Source organism: Ictidomys tridecemlineatus, chromosome 3 (genome assembly GCF_052094955.1).
Source record: "Ictidomys tridecemlineatus isolate mIctTri1 chromosome 3, mIctTri1.hap1, whole genome shotgun sequence".
NCBI lineage: Eukaryota > Metazoa > Chordata > Mammalia > Rodentia > Sciuridae > Ictidomys > Ictidomys tridecemlineatus.
The window spans coordinates 37467195-37489826 of NC_135479.1; the positions used below are offsets into that span (position 1 = coordinate 37467195).

The following is a 22632-nucleotide window of genomic DNA, read 5'->3' on the forward strand; positions in this document are numbered from 1 at the left end:
GTCTGCCCCTCCCAGCCCTGACCCAGGAGACTTTATCACTCCGGCCAGTGGCTCGAGACCATATTTGGACACAGGGGCAGGTGTCCCTGGAGTCTGTCATTGATACTCAGGGTCCTCCCCCTCCCCGGACTGGACAGTCATGACCACGTGGAGGTGCTAACTGTCCTCTGCCCCTTGAGCACCAGACTCAGGGGCAGTCCTGGGAGCCTCAGACACTCGTACCACAAAGAGCGAGAGAAAGATCCAGAAGGGGCGGGAACCCCCCAGCAGACCCCCTCCCCAGGCACAGCCGTAATGCCCCAGCTCCACCTCCTTCCCAGATAAACAACCTCCCCCTCTCTACCACCGCCACTGCTATTTTGGGAGCAGAGTGACAGCTGAGGGGCTGATGGACTTGGACACAGAGCAGCTGCCCAGGTCCCTGACCAACTGGAGACTTCCAGAAATGCCTTTCTGGCAGGAGCGGGAGGACAGACTGGAGGAAAGTTCCTTTTCCTCTTCCACTTGTACTTATTGCAACACCTCCACCTGGCTCTCCTTGCATTCACCTGTTGAAATGTCCTCGCTTTGCAGAAAGAGGAGCCTGACCTACCAGCTAGGTGTCGTGTGCCTGGGTAACTATTTGGGTGTGAATGTTTTCACCCGTCCCTCCACTATGTCCTGGGAACATATTCAGCCTACCTCTCTGGTCAGATTGGGAGCTCCCTGAGGGCTCTGTTTCTTCCCCATCAGACTGAAATCAAGGGCCAGGGCTGGGTCAGAATGCAAATTCCCTCAGCCCAGGTCACAGGGAATTCTCCCAGGACAAGAGGAGGCTCCTCAGCAGAAGCAGGCTTCTGGGGACAAGCTGCATCCACCGTCGCAGAGGGGGGAGATCCTGGGGCTCAACTGTTATTCCTTCACTCGGGGAGGGCTGCCAAGGCAAAATTACTTAGATGTTCCCACTTGGACTGAGAATCTTTCTGCCCTCCCAAGCCCCCAAACTGGGGCTGAGCGCTCGCTTCTGGAGGGAAGGGACAGCAGCTCAAAAAGACTGCAAACCCCCCCACCCAACCAGAGAGACAGGCAGAGTCACGTCCTCTGCATGGGCGAATGGGCATTGTCTGCCGGGCTGTGCTCTCACATCCCTATTCCACCCCCACCTCCCATAATTTTCCAACTTGCCCAAAAGACACTGAAGAAAAAAGGTAGGTGGAATCACCCATGTCAGATCCTGCTCCTCATCCTGTGACCTTGGACACTTAGACACAGCTAAGTGTGCCTTGGATAGGCTCTACTTCCCTGCTAAACATGAGGCTCAACCCCAATCCATGGTTGATTTTATTTATTATTATTATTATTATGATTTGTGTGTATGTGTGTGTGTGGTGGTGGGGATCAAATCCAAGGCCTTGTGCATTCGAGGAAAGCACTCTACCAACTGAGCTATATCCCCAGGCCCTGATTTTGGTTTTGTCCTCGGTTTTGTTTTTGTTGTGATAAGGGGTCTCACTGTGTTGCTCAGCTGGCTTAGAACTCCTGGGGCTCCGGTGATCTTCCTGCTTCAGCCTCCCAAGTACAAGTGTGTGCCACTGTGCCCAGCTTAACATGTATTTGTTGAATGAACAAATGAATGGATGGATGAATCCCCTGCCTTCTTGATATTCTAAGCCCTGGACCCCCTTTGTGGGGCAAACAATGAGGTAATATGATAAGGAGCTTGCCATTAGCAGAGAACTTTGGTTCTGTGATTTGAGGGCTAAGGGACCCTAAATTCAAATCCTGATCAGTAATTTATTCTTCAAGCATTTCCTATGTGCCAGGAACTGTGGATGGTAAGGGAAGCAGAGAACACTCACAAGGGCAAGGATTTGTGCCACTTATTCACTTACATATTCCCAGTGTCTATAACAATGTGTGGTACATACTAAGTGCTCAGTGGTATTTTTTAAATTAATTAGTGAAGTAATTCCATGGAACTCTGATTTCTTTCTCTTTATTTATTTATTTATTTATTGGTACTGGGGATTAACCCAGGGGTGCTCTACCACTAAACTACATCCCCAGCCCTTTTAATTTTTTTGTTTTATCTTGAGACAGGGTCTTGCTAAGTTGCTAAGGCTGGCCTCAAACTTGTGATCCTTCTGCCTCGGTCTCCTGAGTTGTTAGGAGGACCCGACCATGTCCAGCTGGATCTGTGATTTCTAAATGTGAGGAATACCAAGATGTTTTCAAAAACGCAAGACAGGCCAGGTTTGGCAGCTCATGCCTATAATCCCAGCGACTTAAGGTAGGAAAAGGTAGGAGGATCACAAGTTCAAAGCCAGTCTCAGCAATTTAGCAAGGCCCTGAGCAACTTAGCAAGACCCTGTCTTAAAATAAAACATAAAAAGGGCTGGGAATGCGGCTCAATGGTTAAGCACTCCTGGGTTCAATGCCTAATACCAAATAAATAAATAAAATAAAAATGCTAAACAGGGAACTATGATGTTTCAGAGAAGGTTTTCCTGAATTAGTGATAAATTAGTTTAATGCATGTAGAGTTCTAAGAACAAGGTCTGGCAGAGAATACATGCTCAATACATTTGCTGGATGGATAAATGAATGAATATTTAAGGCCAGACCTGAAGAATGAGGAACTGTCTCTGTATTAGTCTACTCAGACAGCCATGACAGAATACCACCATCTGGGAGGCCCAAAGGGAAGACATTGATTTTCTCACAGCTCTGGGCTTGAGAAGCCTAAGTTCAAGGTGCCATCTGGGTTGGACTCTGGTGAGGCCTCTCTCCTCTGCTTGCAGACAGTCGTCTTCTTGGATTCTTTAGTGCTTCCATGTCCTCGAAGAATGTTGGCGCAGGACGAGATGGTGGTGCCCGATATACAGCGGCTGCTAGTGGGGAGAGGTAGAGAGACCAGGAATGGAGGGTAGAGTGCGTGTTCTGGACTCTCTTCTCTTCTTATAGGCACCAGTTCAATCTGACTCGGGCCCTGCCCTTAGGACCTCACTTAACCTTTATTTCCTCCCTAGAGGGCCTATGTTTTTTGACACATGCATTTCAAAGGACACAATTCTGTCCATAATATTCCCAGACAGGAAAAATAAAAATAACCTGCAACTACAAGAGCACTGGTACAGGAAGAGCCATGCTTTGGACAAGTTCAGAAACAAGACAGAAGGCTCTGATCTTAGAGAGGGGTGGCTGAGACAGTGAGGCTGTGTGGACCGTAAGGAGTGTGGTTCGTTCCTGCATGTAAAGGGAACATTGAAGGGTTTGGGATGAAGAGTCAGTAATAGAGCAGCTTTTTGGTTTGAAAGATGGCCCTGGCTGCAGTAGGGAAGGGATAGAGATGGGGAGGCAGGTCCAGAGGCTGTGGTGGTAGTCCACGCAGAAAGCAATGGTGAGCTGGGTACAGTGGTGCATTCCTATAATCCCAGCAGCTCAGGAAAATGAGGCAGCAGGATCGAAGGTGCAATGCCAGCCTCAGCAACTTAGAATCTGAGCAACTCAGCAAGACCCTGTCTATAAATAAATTATACAAAGGGCTGGGATATGGGTAGGGGTAAAGTGTTCAGGGGTTCAATCCTCAGTACCAAAAAAAGAAAGAAAGAAGTGAAGGTGTGTTACTCAGTGTGGCAGGGTGGCTGCAGGGGATAAGGTTGTAAGTGAGGCAGAAGTGACTTAGGAGTTTGAGACTGCCAGAGGAGCCAGGGACAGGAGAGTGGCTGGAGAAGACCCCAAGTGACCAATAAGAGAGCTCATGTTCATTATTCTTTGCTTAGACTCCTCATCAGAAATGTAAGAGAAAAGGGCTGTTGTGAAGATTAAATGAGTTATTATATATATAAAGCATTTTGAACGATGCCTGTCACAGTGCTATCATTACTGTCATTATTATTGCTGTACAGCGCTGGTAACTGTAGATGGTTTGCGCCCCCATCCCCACCCCCCACCTCACCCCCCACCCTACCCCCAATTCTTTGCAGTGCTGGAGATCAAACTTGGGGCCTCAAGGTGTGCGAGGCAGGTCACTCCACCACTGAACTACATCCCAGCCCTTTTTATTTTTTATTTCGAGTCTGGATCTAGCTAAGTGCCCAAGGCTAGCCCCAAACTGTCATCCTCCTGCCTCAGCCTTTCAAGTCGTTGGAATTATAGGTTTGCACCATCATGTCCAGCTGAGATTATTTGCTTTTGTGCTCATCAATTATTAATTGACTCCACCCATTTTTAAAAAGAATAATAGTTTCTGACTTCGTAAGCCACCCCTGCCAGGTGCGCTGACTGGAACTCAGCCCACTCAGCCTCTGCCGTCTTCTGTCTCTGTGATTTGGAGGTAAGTCACTAACTTCCCAACTCCTCGGTTTGCTCATTTATAAAATAGGGCAAGAATCCCTGTCGCGAAGAGTCTAAAAAGGTTGACTATACCCAGGAAGGCACCGCGGGGACAAATATGGAAAGGCTGTTGATCAGAGGAAGTCCAGAGCCCCGGCTAGGGACGGCCCGACTCTTCTCCTCCGAACTCCAGAGGGCGCTGTGGCCGTCGGCGGCCACGCGCGGCACCGCGGCGGCGCTCTGTCCCTGCCGGAATCTTTCTCCTCCACGTGGGGACGCAGGATGGCGGCCGCAGTGGTGGTGGGTGTGCTCAGATGGGGCGGGGGCTCCGTGGCTCGGCGCCGGGCGGGGTCCCCGAGGCCGGTGGGAGGCAAAGCCGGGGCCAGCGATCGGGCTGCGAAGCTCACCGACACCCCGCTTGTTCGCGCAGGACGAGACGGCGGCGCCCGATGTGCAGCGGCTGCTAGTGCAGTTCCAGGATGAGGGCGGGCAGCTGCTGGGCTCCCCGTTCGACGTGCCCGTGGACATCACTCCCGACAAGCTGCAGCTGGTGTGCAACGCGCTGCTGGCGCAGGTGAGCGGCCCAGCTTCTCCTCCCCAGGGTGGGCCCAGTGGAGGACCAGGAGATCGAGGATCTGGGGTTCAGGGGCCCCTCCGCTAGCCGACAGTGGATGACCTGCCTTGCGAGAGGCCCCACCCGCCTCCCGGTGAGGGCAGAAGGTGGGATCCGTGTGAAAGCGCTTTACCCCTTTCACATCGTGTTCACCTGCGCAGAGGCTGCATTTTGAACGCTTTGGGTGCCAAATCTCCTTGATTCCATGTCACGGTCCCTTTAAGAAGGGACATATTAATATCCCCAGGTGATAGATATGGAATTGGAATGCAAGTCTGAACCAGTGTTCAGACTCAAACCCAGTGTTCTTAACCTTTCAATCAGTGTTTATGAAGTGCTGCTCTCTGCTGGGGTGGGGTGGTGCCTAAAAATGCAGCTCTTGGCCCCTACCCCACTTACTAAACCAGACCAGGCAAACAGTCCGCATTTTAAATCAGCTTTTCAGATGCTTCTTACACAGGTATAGACTAGTGGGATGGTTTGGAAGATACCAAATAATGCTATGAGGGGACCCTAACCCTGATTCTTGCTGTTCTTTTTGCAGAACACCAGATAACCTGAATTAGTCACTAGCAATAGGACATTGAATTAATTATTTAGTTGCTCTGAGCCTATTTTTTTAATCCATCAAGTGGGGATAGTAATGTCTGTTTCCCAGGGTGGTTGTGATATGCAGATTATGTGAATGTCCTAAGATTGCTCTTCAAGGATTAAAACATCCTGCTCTATGGGGACTGATAGGGGTATCCCAAGCAGAGTGGCTGTAAAGAAGGCAACCTTACCTCCCACCGCTCACTGGGGAGTGTCCAGGGCAGAGGTGGTCCCTGTATGTCCTGCATAGTAGAGTTGCCCTTCATCATTGTTTTGCAGGAGGATCCTCTGCCCCTGGCTTTCTTTGTCCATGATGCTGAAATCACCTCCTCACTGGGGAAGACACTGGAGTCCCAGGCAGTGGAGACAGAGAAGATCCTAGACATCATCTACCAGCCACAGGCCATCTTCAGGGTCCGAGCCGTGACCCGCTGCACCAGCTCCTTGGAGGGTCACAGTGAAGCAGTCATTTCTGTGGCCTTTAGCCCCACAGGAAAGTAAGCATAGCTGTAGAATTGTGGTTGGGGTCTGGGGATGCCGTCTCTAACTGGGGTGGGGAGAGTGCCCCAGAGTTAAGATTGATGTTGCCTACCATAGACTTGAGCTCTGCACCCAATTTGCAAGAAAGGGACTTCCCTATTGAGGTCTGTTTTCCAAGGGCTAAGGATACCTGCCTTGGAAGAGTCTTTCATGGACTTGATGTCAGAGCATGGGAGCTTCAGGTTCATCCCTTCTGAGCTATGTGACTTGAATGAGTCACTTCACCTTTCTGAATTCATTTATTTCCCCTGAAACTGGGATTCATTTCTTCTCAGAGCCCTCTGAGGATATGAAAAGCTTCCAAAGCTAGTTACAGCCAGGTGTAATGGCTTATGCCTTTAATCCTAGCAACGTTGGAGGCTGAGGCAGGAAAATTGCACATTCAAGGCCAGCCTCAGCAACTGAGACACTGCTTAAAATTTTAAAAAGGGCTTGGAATGTAGCTCAATAGTAGAATGCTCACCTAGCATGCTCAAGGCTCTGGGTTTGACCCCAGCACTGGGAACGGGGGAAGAAAAGGCAGGTTATCACTGTGGTCCTTCCTATCAGGAAGGAGGTAAAGTGGCCTCCTGGGGTTTTCTCCCAAATGGCGTCATTGCCATATTTCTCCTCCTCAGGGAGAGGAAGGAGTCCTATCCCAGATTTTGTTCACAAATGGTTGGATAGACAACAGAAATGCACATGTGCAGCATCTGGGGTGCACTGCCACAATCAAGGGGCCTCTTCTCTTCCACAGGTACTTGGCCAGTGGCTCCGGAGACACCACTGTGCGCTTCTGGGATCTCAGCACAGAGACACCACATTTCACATGCAAGGGTCAGTATATATGTAGCCACTTGGGGTCTTAAGGTGGCTGACTTTCCAGCTCTTTTTAGTTTGTGAGGAAGCTCAGAGCCAATTCTAACCCCCCTACCATCCAATTTCTGGTTCCCTATTCCTAGATAGAGACTGTGTCCTTGAGACTAGCCAGCCACTTAAAACAGGTAGAGACTGGACCAAAATCAACATGACCTTGTGGAGAGGAGCTGACTACCCCTTAGCAAGGAGAGCCTGGCTTAAATCCAACCTCTGCCATAGTTTTCTTAGACTTTAGCATACATCAGAATCACCTTCAGGGCTTGTCAAAATACAGATTGCTGAGTTTTTGTTTTGGTAGATCTGGGGTAAGGCCTGTGAATTTGTATTTCCAACAAGTTCCAGATGATGCTGATGGTGCGAGTCTGGGAACCACACTAGGAGAGTGAGTGCTGTACCATATACTAGGATGATTTTATGTTATATGCTAGGAATATACTGGGATGGTTTTATATGTTGCAGGTCATGCTGCCTGCCTAAGCTTCTGTCTTCACATCTGGAAAAGGATAATTCTTGTCTTGCTCCCTATATTAGAATTAAAAGGGATGTTGTGTGTGGAAACCCTTTATACCACGTGTCCCATGAGGAATTATTAGAAAGTGATGGTGTGATATGCGCAGCAATATGCACAGCTCCAGCACTTGGGCTGCGTTCTCCCTCAGCTTAGGATCCTCATCTCCCCTTTTCTTGGCATTCATTTTTTGGGCAGTTGGTTTAGGAGTGCTTGCAATGTGCCGTGTATTGTTAGGCACTGAGGATGAAGATGGATGTGGGCCCTCCTTTCTCTCTCCCTTGCTTTCTTAGGACACAGACACTGGGTCCTTAGCATATCCTGGTCCCCAGATGGCAAGAAGCTAGCCTCAGGCTGCAAGAATGGCCAGGTAGGTGGTGTCAAGATAACTAAGCAGCCAGGTGTGGTGAGGTAGTCCACACCTGTAATCCTAGTAGCTTTGGGAGACTGAGGCAGAAGTATCACAAGTTCAAGGCCAGCCTCAGCAACTTAGTGAGATCTTGCCTCAAAAAACAAAAAGGGCTGGGGATGTACCTCAGTAGTAAAGCACCCCTGGGTTAAATTTCCAGTACAAAAAAAAAATAAAACAAAAACTAAGGACTTAGGGCCAGTTCAGAATAGGGTCCTGGTATCTTCAGGAAGGGTTAGGTGTAGGGGTAGTAGGTAACCAGGGGACCTTTGGGATAGGTTGGAAAGGATTATTCAGTGAGTTTCTGTTCTTCAGATTCTCCTCTGGGACCCAAGCACAGGAAAGCAGGTGGGCAGGACCCTTGCCGGCCACAGCAAGTGGATTACGGGCTTGAGCTGGGAGCCCCTCCATGCGTAAGTGACACTAACTGAGCTGGGACAAATTAGCCAGGATCAAAGCTGCCCCCTTTCCTGTTTGATGCAGAGACACTTTCCTGAAGGGTGTGATGGGCATCTGGAAGTCAGTAACAGCTTGACAGGGTGCGGGGCCTCTAGATGGAGACCCACCCTGCCACTTGCAGGGAGGCTGCTCATGGTTGGGCTTGGGAACTGTCTTGCAGAACAGCCAGATCTTGGGGTCAGGAAGCCATCAGGAGATTGTCCCTGGCCTTTGAGTTGGGAATGGGAGGTGCTGTGGGCAGAACGGCATTGCCAGGTCAGAAATAAGAGCACATTTCCCTTCCCCTTGGCAGGAACCCTGAGTGCCGCTACGTGGCCAGCAGCTCCAAGGATGGCAGTGTGCGTGTCTGGGACACAACTGCAGGCCGCTGTGAGCGAATCCTCACCGGGCACACGCAGTCAGTCACCTGTCTCCGGTGGGGAGGAGATGGGCTTCTGTACTCTGCTTCCCAGGACCGTACCATCAAAGTCTGGAGGGCCCATGATGTAAGAACTGAGAGGGTACAGAAGCCATTCTGGCAAATTTGGGGGCACACAGTGCTGGAACTGGGAGCACACTTGGCCTCAGCAAGTCTAGCGTTTCCTGAATGTGCTGAGAGTCCAGTCAGGAGGGTGCTGCTGCGACAAGGGGCCCTGAGGTTGGTGCTGCTTTATTATGGGGATTCCAGCACCTCCTTTCCCCCCATTAGCCTAGTCTAGCTCTGGAAAGTCCTGCTGTGGGAAGCCTGGTTAGCTTTTTAAAACCTACCATATCCCAAAACTATTTGACTGGAGCCCTTTCATTCTGGTGGACTTCTCTTCCATGAAACAGGCCAGTCCCCTCATTTCATATATAAACAGAAACTTGAGCCCATGGGTGGTTTGATTAAGATCATAGTGAATGGGTGCTGAAGTCTCAGGGTCCTGATTCCTATCCCATGCTGGTCTCCTGGGGCTGATCTTCCAAGGTAGAAGTGGGTTATATGTGTGTCTGATCCATCTCCCTCCACCCTAGGGTGTGCTGTGCCGGACTCTTCAAGGCCATGGCCACTGGGTGAATACCATGGCTCTCAGCACTGACTATGCCCTGCGCACAGGAGCCTTTGAGCCTGCCGAGGCCACAGTTAATGCCCAAGACCTGCAGGGGTCCTGTGAGTGAGAGGAGGAGGGGAGAGAGCTGCCGGGAAGGAGCCAGTTCTCGAGCATCATGGGGATGTTGCTGTTTGTACTGAATTTTCTAATCAGCCTTGTTCCCCATCTTCTTTCTCCTATGGTACCTGGACACAGTGCAGGAGCTGAAGGAAAGGGCCCTGAGCCGGTACAACCTCGTGCGGGTGAGTGTGTGCCAGCCATGTGCTTCCCCAGCTCTGTGTATTTTTCTCAGCTGGTCACTGAAACACTCTCTCAGACACTTGGGCCTCTGTTCCCTTCTAGTCTCTTCTATCCCCAGTTCACAGAGTACCTATTCTGAAAAGTTGTTTTTTGTTAATTTGTTTGAGACAAGGGCTCGCCAGGTTGCACAGGCCAGCTTTGAATTTGCAATCTTCCTGCTTCAGTCTCCGTTCTGGATAGCTGGGAATAGACCTGTGCCACTGAAAACCTGTTCTTAATAATCCTCATTTGTGATCCTTAAATCTTAAATGCACTGGGGATCATTTTATTTTGTGTGTGTGTGTTTAAGGGCCACATTCACATGATCTAAGGTTCAAAGTTTATAAAAAGGTATTTTGTAAAACATCACTCATCTCTTGCACAGCCAACCATTCCTTATGGAAGCATCCATTGCTACCAGTGTCTTGTATTTGATATATATATATACACACACACACACACACACACACACACACACATACACACACACACACACATATATGTGTGTGTGTGTGTATTTAGTTGTAGGTGGACAAATACCTTCATGTGGTGCTAAGAGTCGAACCCAGTGCCTCACACTGCGAGGCAACTGCTCTACTGCTGAGCCACAACCCCAGCCCGTTCCTTTTTTTAATATACCAGTCTGTACCTGCTTTGTCATATAATTTTATGTCATAGAAATGATTCCGTGAACATACAGGATTTCATTTTTCTTTTGGGTGAATTGACTTGCCTGGAGTCGCGTGTGAACAAGTAGCCTCATTGCTCCTAGTTAGCCCTAGCCTGTGTCCCTAGTGTGTGCGGTCAGTGTCTGACCATATCCAATGTGGTGTACTTTCTGCCCCCCTCCCCAGGGCCAGGGCCCAGAGAGGCTGGTATCTGGCTCAGACGACTTCACCTTATTCCTGTGGTCCCCAGCAGAGGACAAGAAGCCCCTCGCACGGATGACGGGACACCAAGCCCTCATCAACCAGGTGCTCTTTTCTCCTGACTCCCGCATCGTGGCCAGTGCCTCCTTCGACAAGTCCATCAAGCTGTGGGACGGCAGGACTGGAAGGTGAGTTGGGGGCAGTGTGCCACTGGACACAGTAGCTATAGAAGGTGCTTGATGTTGCCTCAGCAATTGTCTAGATCTCTGTGTTTCTGCCTCTTTTTCAGTATTGTTACAAGGATCAGTGAGATAGAATATTTGGGACAGCACTAAGTAGGCACTAAAACTGCTAGATCCCTTCACATCAAAGTAAAGAAATGACCTTAGAGCTTGCCAGAGGGCCAAGGGTGTGGCAGCCCTCGAGAAAGTGGAACCCGAGGTAGGGCTGTGGTGCAGTCATTATGTTGCCCTCAAAGTGTGATCCCTGGGCCAGTGGCGTTGGCATCTCCTGGGAGCATAATGGAAAATGCAGACTCATTAGGTGATACTGCTGTCAGTTAAAAGTGTCAGAAGCTGTAGTGTAAGGGGTTTTAATGTCTTGGGGTTAACTAGGTCAGAGGCAAGGCAAAGACATGCATCAGGGACAGGAAAAAGGGGAACCCTTGTTGGGGTTGAAGGGAAACTGAGTGTCAGTTGTTGTGTATTTTCACACAACACCTCTGGGTAATAAGTTGTTTAATTCCTTTTTCAAATAAAGAAACTGAGTCTCAGGCCTAATGGCTTGTCTAAACTGTCACAGATAGACTATATTGACTTGAAAGTTCCAGGTGGGCCTGGCCCACAGTTACTCCAGGCCACCTGTCAGCGAGCAGCTGCTATGCTGGGGGATGTCAGGCAGATGGGCTAGGCAGGTGGCCACATTGGATTCTAAGGCACTCGAAGCCATGCAGGTAGGAAGCCTGGCACCAGACACCCCAGAGCAATTCATTTAGGGAAGTTTTACAAAATAGTAATGACCGGCAATGATTAAAATGGTCTGGCATGGAGGCCAGGCAGCACAATTCTATAAAAATTCCCAGGTAATTCTAGCAGACAGCCAAGGCTGAGAACCACTGCTGTGGGAATGGGGGGGCACTTCATACCTGTTTCATAATCTCCATCATTATCTTCCCCTGGCCCAGGTACCTGGCTTCCCTTCGTGGCCATGTGGCTGCTGTTTATCAGATTGCATGGTCAGCTGACAGCCGCTTGCTGGTCAGTGGTAGCAGTGACAGCACCCTGAAGGTGTGGGACGTGAAGGCCCAGAAGCTGGCCACAGACCTGCCAGGCCATGCTGATGAGGTGGGCTGCCACTGCAGGCAGGAGGGGGCTGGGATTGCACCCTGGCCCTTCTCCCCTCACCATTCCACTGTCCTTCCCCTCCTCCTCTTCATGTTTAGGTTTATGCTGTTGACTGGAGTCCAGATGGCCAGAGAGTGGCAAGTGGCGGGAAGGACAAGTGCCTCCGGATGTGAGTGTGGGGAGGTGGTGTTTGAGGTGTTCCTCTTACCCTTGAGTGGGTTAGTCCCTCCTTGCATTCTTTCCCTTGTGGCATGGCATTCTCAGGGACCATCTGGTATTCAGAGTTTGTGGTGGTGTGTGAAGCCAGGTCCTCAGTGGACACGTGGAGGGCTGCAGGAGTTAGGAAATTTGTGAAGCCCTGACAGCACTCAGGTTGCTCTCTAGCAGTGTGTGCAGGTGGCCAGCACAAGGCACTCAGTCTTTGTTAGAGTCCTGAGACCTGAGTGCAGATCCTGGTTCTGCTTTTTGGTATGAAATCACAGGAAACTTAATCTGGCTCTTGGGAATTTTTGAACCTTCATAGAGGATCACGGAGGAGGGCAAACACACTCTGACACTGAAGCACTTGCAAAGGATTGTCACTAGTAGTGGGCATCAGAGTCCAGGTCCCAGGTGGAGTCCTGGCTGAGGCAGGCAGGGGACACATAGCCTGGGTTTGCATGGCTAGAGGAGGTACAGTGCCAGGTTTTGATGACTCTCAGGTCATCAAAAGATCATCCCGGGCTGGGGTTGTGGTTCAGTGGTAGAGCGCTTGCCTCGCACATGCAAGGCCCTGGGTTCAATTCTAGCACCACATACAAATAATAAAGTTTAACAAAAAAAAAAGATCATCCCCCACAGTGGGCTCCTGGGATTGTGCAGAGGCATCCCAGCCTGATTCCTTCTCTTCCCCACAGATGGAGGAGATGAAGTTTCACAGTTCTGACTCCACCTGAACTTGGCTTTTGCCTGCTGCCTGCCCTGCCAGAGAACAAAGACCAGGATGGGAGTGCACACCCCCTCCTCACCAGCAGAGGCCTCCTGTCCTTGACAGACCCTGGTGGGGTCTCACCACGGGTCCTTTGTCTACTCTGGGCACTCTTAGGTCCCTTGCTGGTGCTGGCAGCAGTGGAGAGGCCAGGCTGTATGTGAGGCCTATGTGAGGCCTCCGTTGTTGCCCCTGCCTCTTTTTCCAAGTATCAGCTGTGTTCAGGGTCAGACCCCAGATTCTATGGCCAAATAAATAATTTATATATTGTGTGTTCAGGTTACAGTTCCTTGTCCTAGAATCCTAGGGCTCAGCGTGAACCGTGCTAAATCTCTTTGACCCCCTTCCTTGTTCTGGGTGATAGCAAAACCATTCTGACCAGGAATTGCCCTTCCTCTCCCCCATGCATAAGGGAGAGGCCAGTGTGACCGTGGCCAGAGGACAGGTTAAAGCAGTGCTGTCCGTGGCAGGCACTGGCCACATGTGTCTGTGTGCACTGGCTAGGGTAGAGTACAGCTAGAAAACAGATGCCTCTTGCTTCTCCCGCAGCACACTTGGCCCTGCTAGGTGCTGAGTTCTGTGCTACAGAAGGCCATGGGCAAGTGGGAGGACTCCCTCTCTGACAGGTGGCAGTGGGGCCATACTGAGAACACTCTTAATATTTGTGGGCATGGGTGTTAGGATGACTCTGCCCTGTGAGAACCTTCAAATATGAAAGGAATCCCCACCAAGACCTCCTTAGGCCCTTGACGAAGACCTTGCCCTGCATGCATCCCGCCTCCATTTCTAATACCTCATTCCACCCCACCCCACCCTCACCCCCGCCCCAGCCCTGCCTGTGCTTTTGAGACTGCACAGCACCTAACTGGATCTCAGCCTGCACCTTGCACATCTCTCCCTCGGCATGAGGGCAGAAAGAGCTGCCAGTTGCTGCACTCCTTCCTGGTGCAGGTACTTGTTCTGCTGTACTCCAAGTAATCCTGCACCTGTATCTGAAAGGTTCTCTCTTCCTCATACTTTTAATGAGCTACCAAGTCCAGGAAGCTTACAGGATTTGCCCCTGCCCTCACAACAAATAAGGGGAAGAGCCATGGTTCAATCAGACCCTGCTCCAAAGCCGGTGTTCTTTGCACTGTGTCCCTCCAGAGCTCAAATGGTCCATGGGCTGCCACTGCACCTGTCCAGGGTCACTCTCTCTGTGAAGATGTTTTAGTCTTTGAGTACCAGTCCTCCCTCCTCCCCTACCACAGGCAGTGGCAGAACCAAACTGCAAGGGATGGCGGTCCTGTTTTCCAACCCCCGCAACCTATCTGGATTCTTGGTCCTAACAAAAGCTTGAGAGTGGGTGGCAGCTAGCCCAGCTGAGGCTATCTGCAGCATGAAGAAAAACTTAGGGGTGCTGGATGACCTGCAGTTCTTTAATGAGGAATCTGGACCCAGCCCAGATCTGGGGAAGGAGGGAGCCTAGCAGCTGTGGGCAGTGGCTGAGCCTGGCCTGGCTTAGCTCGGCCTGAGATGTCTCCAGGTGAATGGGGCTCCCCTAGGCTTGGCCATGGCCCAGGGGTAGGGTACCAGTACCACTGCCTCCAGGCCCTGGCCAGCAGGGTAGTCAGTGGTTCTCTGGCATGGTGATGGTGGTACGGTACATCTCATGGTCTGGTTCCTGAGGGCCCTGGGCTGAGGCTGATCCCCAGTGAGGGGTGTCCGGGGCCCTCTACTAGTAAGGAAATAGGTATTCCAAATCCTCCAGCCTCCGCATGTCCTCCAGCCCAATGGACACCGTTCTCCGCTGGGGTTCCTTGCGCTGCACAGTGATCTGGATGGGATTGTTCTCAGGAAAGCTGTTAAAGTCACTGGCCACAGTTGCAAACTAAAGTGAAACAAGAAAGTCCCTCAGATTCCTTCCCAGATCCAAGCCTGGCTTCCTCTCCCTTTGGCTTCCTCTCTCTGCTCCCTTTTTGCCTGCTAAGTGTGATCTTGGCCTCATCCAACCCAGTCACAACATACGACACAGGTCCAAAGAGGTATGACACCAAGGTGTACCTCCCCAGCTGTGGACTGTCTGTTCCACCCCTGGACCCATGCCCACCCCAGGCCTTCCCTCTCCTTCCTCCAGTTCCTAGACTAAGTTAAGGAATCCAAAAGCCAAAGGCTTTGGAAAAGGAACATTGTGGTGAATGCATTCATTTGCATTCCTAGCAGGCTTAATCCTGACAGCTCCCAGAAGAACACTCCAGACAAGGAAAACTAGCAAGGACATTGGGGTGGGGGGGGCCCAACCTCCACAGCCCTGGTTCCAGCCCCCAGACCCCTCTTCCCAGGGCTCACTTTGTAGGGCTTGCACCATTTCCCCACCCCAGCCGTGTTGGCTGCACGGACGGTGAGGCAGTAACTCGTGTTAGGCTTCAGCTCCATCAGCTTGACGGTGGTGCCCAAGATCTTATTGAAGATCCAGGGACGATTCTTTGCCTTGGGTGGCTCTTCTTCTTTTTTCTTGCTCACCTCCTGTAACAGGACCTGGTAGAAACTGACCTGCTGCTTGCCCAAAGTATAGGTCCAGGAAATCTAGGGGAAAGAAAACCCGAACCTCCCTTAGACCTGGCCTGAGCTTCGGTGGATCAGAAGTCTTCTTCCCATCCCCAGTTCCTGCTGGAGTTCAGGCAGGTCTGAAGGAAGGTGTGAGAAACACAACACTGCATGTGGCCCTACAGCATGGGCCACTCTCCCTGGGGAGCCTCACCCTTATTCCATATTTCTAGACTGTCTGTATGAGTTGAGAGATACCTCAGAAATCATCTTGTCCACCTCATGCATTGCAGGTGGCATTACAGATCCAGAGATGGCAAGTTACTGGCCCATGGTCACATAGTAATTAAATGACAGCCAAGGTTCAAACCCATTGCTCCAGAACCCATACCCTTCACTACAGCGATGGTTGCAAGCCTAGGTCGGCATCTCGTGGAGTTTGCTAACACTTCACGTTCCAGAGCCTGCTGTCTCCTTTCTGGTCTCCCATTTCCAATTTCTTCATCTAGGCCAGTGGTTCTTAAACTTAGGTGTGCATTAGAATACCCTGGAGGACTTATTATAACTGCTAGCCTTCATCCCCACTGTTACTGGTTCAGTAGGCCACACTGGTTCTGATTCAAGTGAAGATGAGAATTTAAATTTCTGTCAAATCACCGCATGAGGCTGAGGCTAGCCACACTTTGAAAAACGCTGCTGTAGGCCATGAGACTTCCAGACTTATCTTCTAAATTGCTTACAGAAAAATATATAAACTAGCCTAATGTTGGAGAACCTCCAGAAAATGAGCCCATGCTCATTTCCCCCACCACTGCACTCCATTTTTCCTGCACACTCCATTACAGTGCTGCTCAGCTTGTGGTCCATGAACTGCAGCATCAGCATCACCTGGGATTTGTCAGTGGTGCAGATTCCCAGGCCCCTCCCAGCCCCTGTAGGGATGAGACCAGAATCTTGGTTTTGATAAGTTGATAGTGCTCTGTAGGAACACCAGTGAGAAGCCCTGACTTAGGAGCTGGGATCAACGAAAGCAGCTGCCCATTCCTCCCATACTTTCCTACCTACAGCCTTTGCTTGGGTTAGTCCCTCTGTGGAATGCCTCTTCTCCACCTCAAGCTCTACCTCCCAGCCCGAGTGTTACCCAAAGCCACCAAGCTTATTCCTGCAGCTGGAAGTAATATTTCTTTCTCTCTAAATTTCTGGTGGCACTTGATCTGAATCTTCCCTACAGTCCTGAGCCCCTTCTGCCTTTCACTGAAGTTCTATACAGACAAGCCCCTCCCTTGCTCCCTAAACCATGAACTTGAGGTCAGGACACAGGTGGTAGGCAGCTTCCCAATCCACACAGAGCTGAACTCAGCACCAGCATAGCAAGCCTCTGCCACAGGCATGGACTCAGAGAACGTACCACGGCTGTGGAATCGCTGACTGTGTGTTCACAGATGAAAGGGGCCTCTGGCAGGTTCATGATCACAGAGGATTCCGAACGTGTTGAGGAGGTGTCTGTGTCCAGGGCGGGGTTGTCAAGGTCCAACAGGCCGCCAGGAGCCATTTGAGTCTTAGATGCATGGGGGCAGAGTGCCAGGTCCCCCTTTTCTGGGTTCTTGACCAGTGAGGAAAAGCTGAGTTTGTTCAGCTCACCCTCCAGCATTCCTGCAAAGAAGCTGCTGTTGGGCTGGGTCACAGCCAGTTTGATGGGGTTCAAGGAACTGGATGAGATGGGGGTTATGCTGGTGTCATCAGAGCTGTATTCAGATTCTTCCACTGTCAGAGGCTTCCTAGAGCAAGAGGGAGACAGGTGAGTCAGATGAAGGAAGCCAGTGCATCCAGCCTGAGGGCCTGTCTTACCCACATCCCAGCTACTTCTGAACACCTGGGAATACCCTCACTGCAGCAGTGCACCAGATCCAGTTTCTTTCACTAAAAATGTCTGGCCCCCCATTTGGGATGCAATAGGGAAAGCTGCATCTTTAATAAGATCTTTAACTCGGTACAGTCAGGCACACCTGTAATAGCAGCCACTCGGGAGGCTGAGGCAGGAGAATTGCAAATTCAAGGCCAACCTCAGTAACTTAGGGAGCTCCCCCATCTCAAAATAACAGGACTGAGGATATAGCTCAGTGTTTAAGTGCCCCTGAGTTTAATCCCTATATTGAAAGAAACAAACAAACAAAAAAAGATATTCAGAGGATTCTCATGCAGGTGTTGTGAAAACCACAATTTGAGAAACTGCTAAAACTTGAAGTCCTCCCTTCAAAGTGAGGACAAGAACCCCAGGGAATGACGACAGCGATCTACTGGAGTGGGGGAAAATCCACAAATATCTAATTAAAAATAGAGTTTTGGTGGGTGTAGTGGCACAGGCCTGCAATACTAGTGGCTTGGGAGGCTAAGGCAGGAACATCACAAGTTCAAAGCCAGCCTCAGCAACACAGTGAAGCCCTGAGCAACTTAGCGAGACCCTGTGTCAAATTTAAAAGTAAGCTGAGCGTGGTGGCACATGCCTGTGATCCCAGCGGCTCAGAAAGCTTAAGCAGGAGGATCCCAAGTTAGCAAAAGTAAGGTGCCTAAGCGGATCAGTGAGGGGATTCCAAGTTAGCAAAAGTAAGGTGCCTAAGCGGATCAGTGAGGCCCTGTCTCTAAAGAAAACACAAAATAAGGCTGGGGATGTGGCTCAGTAGTCGAGTACCCCTGAGTTCAATCCCTGGTACTCCCCCCTCCAAAAAGGAGGAAGAATAATAATTAAAAGTAAAATGGGCTAGGAAGGTGAATCAGTGGTTAAACAACTCTGGATTCAATCCCTGGTACCAAAAAAAAAAAAGTTTTAATAGTATTTATCTAATATTGTTTAATATTCAAAGTAATTTACATTTAGTAACATCTAATGATATTTATCATGTAAAATTAAGTCTAGATTATGTTCAATACACATTGAGTGAATGCTCAAAAGCGTTCTCTATTATGATTTTTTTTTAAATTATGGAGTATTGCTATGTACGGTGGTGCACGCCTGTAACCTCAGCAACTTAGGAGGCTGAGGCAGGAGAATCACAAGTTCAAAGCCAACCTCAGCAACTTAGCAAGACCCTGAATAGCTTAGCCAGATCCTGTCTCAAAATAAGAAGAGCAGATGATATAGCTCAGTGGTAAATTACCTCTAGGCTCAGTACTCAGTATCAGAAAAAGAAAAGGGAATATTTTAGATATATACAATAAATAACATATTGAACTTTCATTTACCCCTCACCCAGCCTCAGAAATAAAACCTGCAGCATTTTGCCTTGTCTATAGCTCAGTGGTAGAGAGCTCCCATGTGCAAGGTCCTGGGTTTGATCCCTAGCACCACAATAAGCAAATAAAACTATCAGAATTATTAAAGCCCCCAGATGCTTCCCCCTTACCACACTCATATTCCCATTGTAGAGTACATTTTAAAAGTTTTCTATTATTTACTACATGCCTTTATGGGTCTATCACATACAGATATTATCCCTCAGCAAGATCTAATAATTTTCATGTTTTTCAGCTTTATATAGATTAAACATACTATTCAGAACATATCTGCAGCTTTTTTTTTCACTCAATGTTCTGTTTTGATTCATGTCTTTTGATACATGCAGCTCCACTTCAGTCATTTTAACTTTTATGGTTTTCTATAACATGGACATTTGTATCATTGACAGTTTTTTGCTATTACTAAACAACCAACTTTATATACGATTCAGTTTTCTACTAAAAAAGGGCACCAATCCAAAAACTTTGGCTTTCAAATATTTTTTTTTAACCTTAACCCAAAGTAAAAAATATATATACATATTAAATGGCCACTTAGTATACATACACATAACTAAAACGTTTCACAGAGCAGTACTTACTCCATGTGTGATGTGCTCTGGAATCCCTGGTTGCATTTGAATTCATTTTTATCATACTGGTCTCCACCAACTAGAATGACTTCCGGAGCTGTTAATGGGTCATAACTCACAGCTTATGTGTCCTTGACTCCAGGTCAGTCTCCTACTTGATGGAGATTGATTTGCCTTATTTTTCCTCCCCAAGCCCCAATTTATCAACCCCCTGAGAAACTGTGATTAGGCCAATACCCTCACCATTTCTATTTCTTGATAAACATTTGGAATAAATGATTCCCCCAACAAGGTAGGCTGAAGAGTCTAGATACTGATATCATTTATATTTCAGATTGTCCTAATATGTATTTCAGATTCATTTATTGGAAATGCTGGTGGTAACATGAACAGAGAAGGCCCACTAAGGTGTCAGGCTGGATGTGTCCTCTTTTCACAACAGTCCAGCTGGATGGGTGTTAGCCCCATTTTACATATGAGAGCCCAAGTGTCTCTGATATTAATGAACTTATCTGAAGCCATATATCTAAGTTGTAGAGTGTGGATTTCAACTCAACCCAAGACCTTTTTCCACTACACCATTAATTTTCTCCAAGCATTGGGTACTTTAACCAGATCTTACTTACAGGACCTTAGGTAATGGACACCGCATCCCTCCCATATCATCAAGACCAACTACATAGTGTGTGCAAATTGAAGAGTGGAGCCCCTCATCTGAAAAATTACTAAGGATTTTTAGACAGTGACAGCAAAGCATTGAACTAAGTACAACCCTCTTCTGAAGTGGGGCTGCATGTGACTTGATAGGTCATATCCATGAAACTGCCTTGCATACAGTTCCCTTAGCCCACATCACCCTGCGCCAACACCCCTTCCCTGGAGATTCTGCTCAAATACCACTTTCTCCAAGAAGCCTCCCCTTCTCTGCACCCTCTCCCAAGAGGGTGATACCTTTGGTTCCTTTAGGTGTCCTATCCTAGCACCAGACGGTGCTGTATCATTCTCATTATTGTCTGAGGCTCCTGCACTCTCCCCACCCTGCCACATATTAAGCTAGCTGCTCCTTGAATGCAGGGAATTCTGCTCTACATTCCCAGAACTTAATATTGGGCCAGACATCCTGCCAGCAGAAAGAGTTTTGAGGCATGAAGTAGAGGAAAATCAGACTCTGAGAGTAATAGTGAACTTCAGTGGAAGGAAGGAAGGCTATGGGGAGTATCATCAGGCAGATGAAGGTATTAGAGGGGGAAGATTAGGCCATGGGGTGCATGCAGTGGGGAGGCGGGAGGGAGGGTAAGGACTCTATCCAGACAAAGCAGGATGAGAAAGACCATCAACAAAACTCTTGTCTAATCCAGGAAGGCCTTGTGGAGGGGGCAGCCCACATGCTCTGAGAACAGACCTGGGGGCAGAGGTACACACAGACAGGTCCAACCTGCACACATGCTCTTCCCTGAGAGTCCAAGGAGGGTTGAGACAGGTAAGGAAGTCAGGTTTCTTCATGTCTCTCTTCCCATCCACAGCTCCAGCCTTAGAAAGAAGGGAAGGGCCCGGCACGGTGGTGCACACCTGTAACCCCAGTGGCTCAGGAGACTGAGGCAGGAGGATTGAGAGTTCAAAGCCAGCCTCAGCAACTTGGCGAGGCCCTAAGCAAATCAGCAAGACCCTGTCTCTAAATAAAATACAAAAAAAGGGCTGGGGATATGGCTCAGTGATTAAGTGCCCCTGGGTTAAATCCCCAGGACCAAAAAAAAAAAAAAAAAAAAGAAGGGAGGACCATACTGGTATCTTACATGAGATTGTTATCTGACTCCAAGAAGTTAGCCAAACTGCCTTTTGAAGAAAGTGGGAGTCCTTTGGTAGCAACAGCCCTGTTCATAAAATTGGGGTTTGGAAAAGGCTTCGGTAGTTGATCGAGCGCATTCATCACGTTGAGGTTTTCCTTCTTCAGTAGGGCTTCCTCCCCATCCCCCACTTTAAAAAGTGTCTCTGATGCCATCTGGTTTGGGGGAACCACAGCCATCAGTATGCAGGATAGCCCAGCTAATAGGAAGTAGAGAGAAACTGGAGGACAGTAGGCCCACCCTTAGTTTGAGTGGGATGGGGCTGCAGTGAGCTGACTTCACAATCATCACGGAGTGTAACAATTAGGGGCCAGCCTTGCCCTTGATCTGAGGCTCTCACTACAGCTGGCCAGATCTAGAGCCTGCGTCAGGAGTGGGGTAGTTAGGAACAAAGCTCTCTAACACACCGTAGTCACAGTAGCCCTGGCCTCTGAGAACCTCAATGTGTTTAACACCTGTGCCTTTCAGAGCTGCTGTGGAAGGAGAAAAAGGATGGTGAGAGAAAGGCACCTGGGCACAGGAGGAGGCAGCTCCCAGGAGGGCCACCAGGGTGGGAGACTTTGCCTATAGGTGCTGAGTCCCGATCTGTATCCTGACACACAGGCCAAGCAGGATGTTGCATAGGCACAAGGAAAGCCCAGGTGCTTTCTAAGAGCTTAGAACTCACGCATAACCTGGTTTTACTGCCAGAAGTGCAAATGTGCTACACCCTCACTTTCAAGTGACTTGGCGTTGAGTGACAATGATAGCCATTGCAGAGAGATTCCAAAACAAAGCCAGTCATTAGCTCCACTCTCAAGAAAACCACCTCTACAGTAGGAAAACATTTCTGTCACTTCTGGGGGCAGGAGGCAGGGCTCTTAGAAACAGCACTGGCTTTGCATCTAGATGTACACTTAGTGTGAGTCCAGCCCTGTACCAACTAGCTGTGTGTAACCTTTGCTAAGTGACTTTTCTGAGCCTCAGTTTCCTCACCTATAAAATATGGATACAAATAACACCTCCCTCATAGATTTGTGAAACTGTTTTATTTCTTCCAGTGGATGTGGCAAACCAAAGGCCATTTCAAAATACCAAATTATATTTTCGTGTCTCATATGTACTTGAGGTTCCACAGACAACCCACCCCTTCCACCCCCCCCACACACACACACAAGAAAGAATTTTGGGAAAATACAGAGAAGCAGGTGACTTCGATGCACATTGCTGCATCTTAGCACCTGTTATGTAATCTGTAAGGATCTGATTGATGTCTTTGATTCCTTTTCCCTGTCAGTCTCCCTCAATAATATGTAAACTCCTTGAGGGGATGGGATTGTCTATCTTGCTTAACTTTGTGTCCCCAGCGTTTGAAACAGAAGCTGGCGTTCAACCTTCTTTAGAAGGTTGGCGCGTGTGTTGGCGAAGAAGTTGGGAGCCGAATGCAGCTGAATGTGGGAGGCTCCTAGCGCCCAGAGTCGAGTGGCAGGCAGAGTCCCGCTGCTCATGGGAGCAGGAACTGGGCGCCCGGGTCCGGCTAGGTTCGCCGCCGTGGATCTGCCCGTGCTGCCAGCAGATGGCGCTGTAGGCCAAGCTC

The 22632-nt window shown here is 49.2% G+C and overlaps 2 protein-coding genes across 3 annotated transcripts; one reads left to right on the forward strand and one right to left on the reverse strand.

Annotated features, from left to right (window-relative positions):
• Window positions 1-4535: 4535 nt before the first annotated feature.
• Window positions 4536-13092, forward strand: Nle1 (notchless homolog 1). Of its 2 annotated transcripts, XM_005327758.5 has the most exons (13): window positions 4536-4614; window positions 4745-4888; window positions 5798-6015; window positions 6795-6874; window positions 7718-7794; window positions 8149-8246; window positions 8585-8777; window positions 9286-9421; window positions 9558-9604; window positions 10496-10698; window positions 11694-11853; window positions 11952-12022; window positions 12750-13092. In XM_005327758.5, exons 1-13 carry the CDS (start codon window positions 4597-4599, stop codon window positions 12760-12762), a joined length of 1458 nt encoding a protein of 485 aa, XP_005327815.1. In that variant the 5' UTR covers window positions 4536-4596; the 3' UTR covers window positions 12763-13092. The 2 variants fall into 2 exon arrangements, with proteins under 2 accessions (XP_005327815.1, XP_040125064.1); XM_040269130.2 differs by lacking the exons at window positions 4536-4614; window positions 4745-4888; window positions 5798-6015; window positions 8149-8246 and having other exon boundaries at window positions 6833-6874.
• Window positions 13093-13919: 827 nt separating this feature from the next.
• On the reverse strand, window positions 13920-21240 carry Fndc8 (fibronectin type III domain containing 8). Its single transcript, XM_005327932.4, has 4 exons — window positions 21006-21240; window positions 16755-17124; window positions 15149-15385; window positions 13920-14690 (listed from the first exon to the last, which is right to left on the reverse strand). Exons 1-4 carry the CDS (start codon window positions 21233-21235, stop codon window positions 14538-14540), a joined length of 990 nt encoding a protein of 329 aa, XP_005327989.2. The 5' UTR covers window positions 21236-21240; the 3' UTR covers window positions 13920-14537.
• Window positions 21241-22632: the final 1392 nt, after the last annotated feature.

Excerpts from the sequence above, each read along its gene's own strand:
- Fndc8 (XM_005327932.4), bottom strand. The coding sequence starts at position 21,235 with ATGGCTGTGGTTCCCCCAAACCAGATGGCATCAGAGACACTTTTTAAA. Across the intron at positions 17,125-21,005 it reads GAGTCAGATAACAATCTCAT|GAAGCCTCTGACAGTGGAAG; the intron begins GTAAGATACCAG and ends CTCTTGCTCTAG. Across the intron at positions 15,386-16,754 it reads TCAGCGATTCCACAGCCGTG|ATTTCCTGGACCTATACTTT; the intron begins GTACGTTCTCTG and ends TCTTTCCCCTAG.
- Nle1 (XM_005327758.5), top strand. Across the intron at positions 6,875-7,717 it reads ACCACATTTCACATGCAAGG|GACACAGACACTGGGTCCTT; the intron begins GTCAGTATATAT and ends TTGCTTTCTTAG. Across the intron at positions 7,795-8,148 it reads CAGGCTGCAAGAATGGCCAG|ATTCTCCTCTGGGACCCAAG; the intron begins GTAGGTGGTGTC and ends TCTGTTCTTCAG.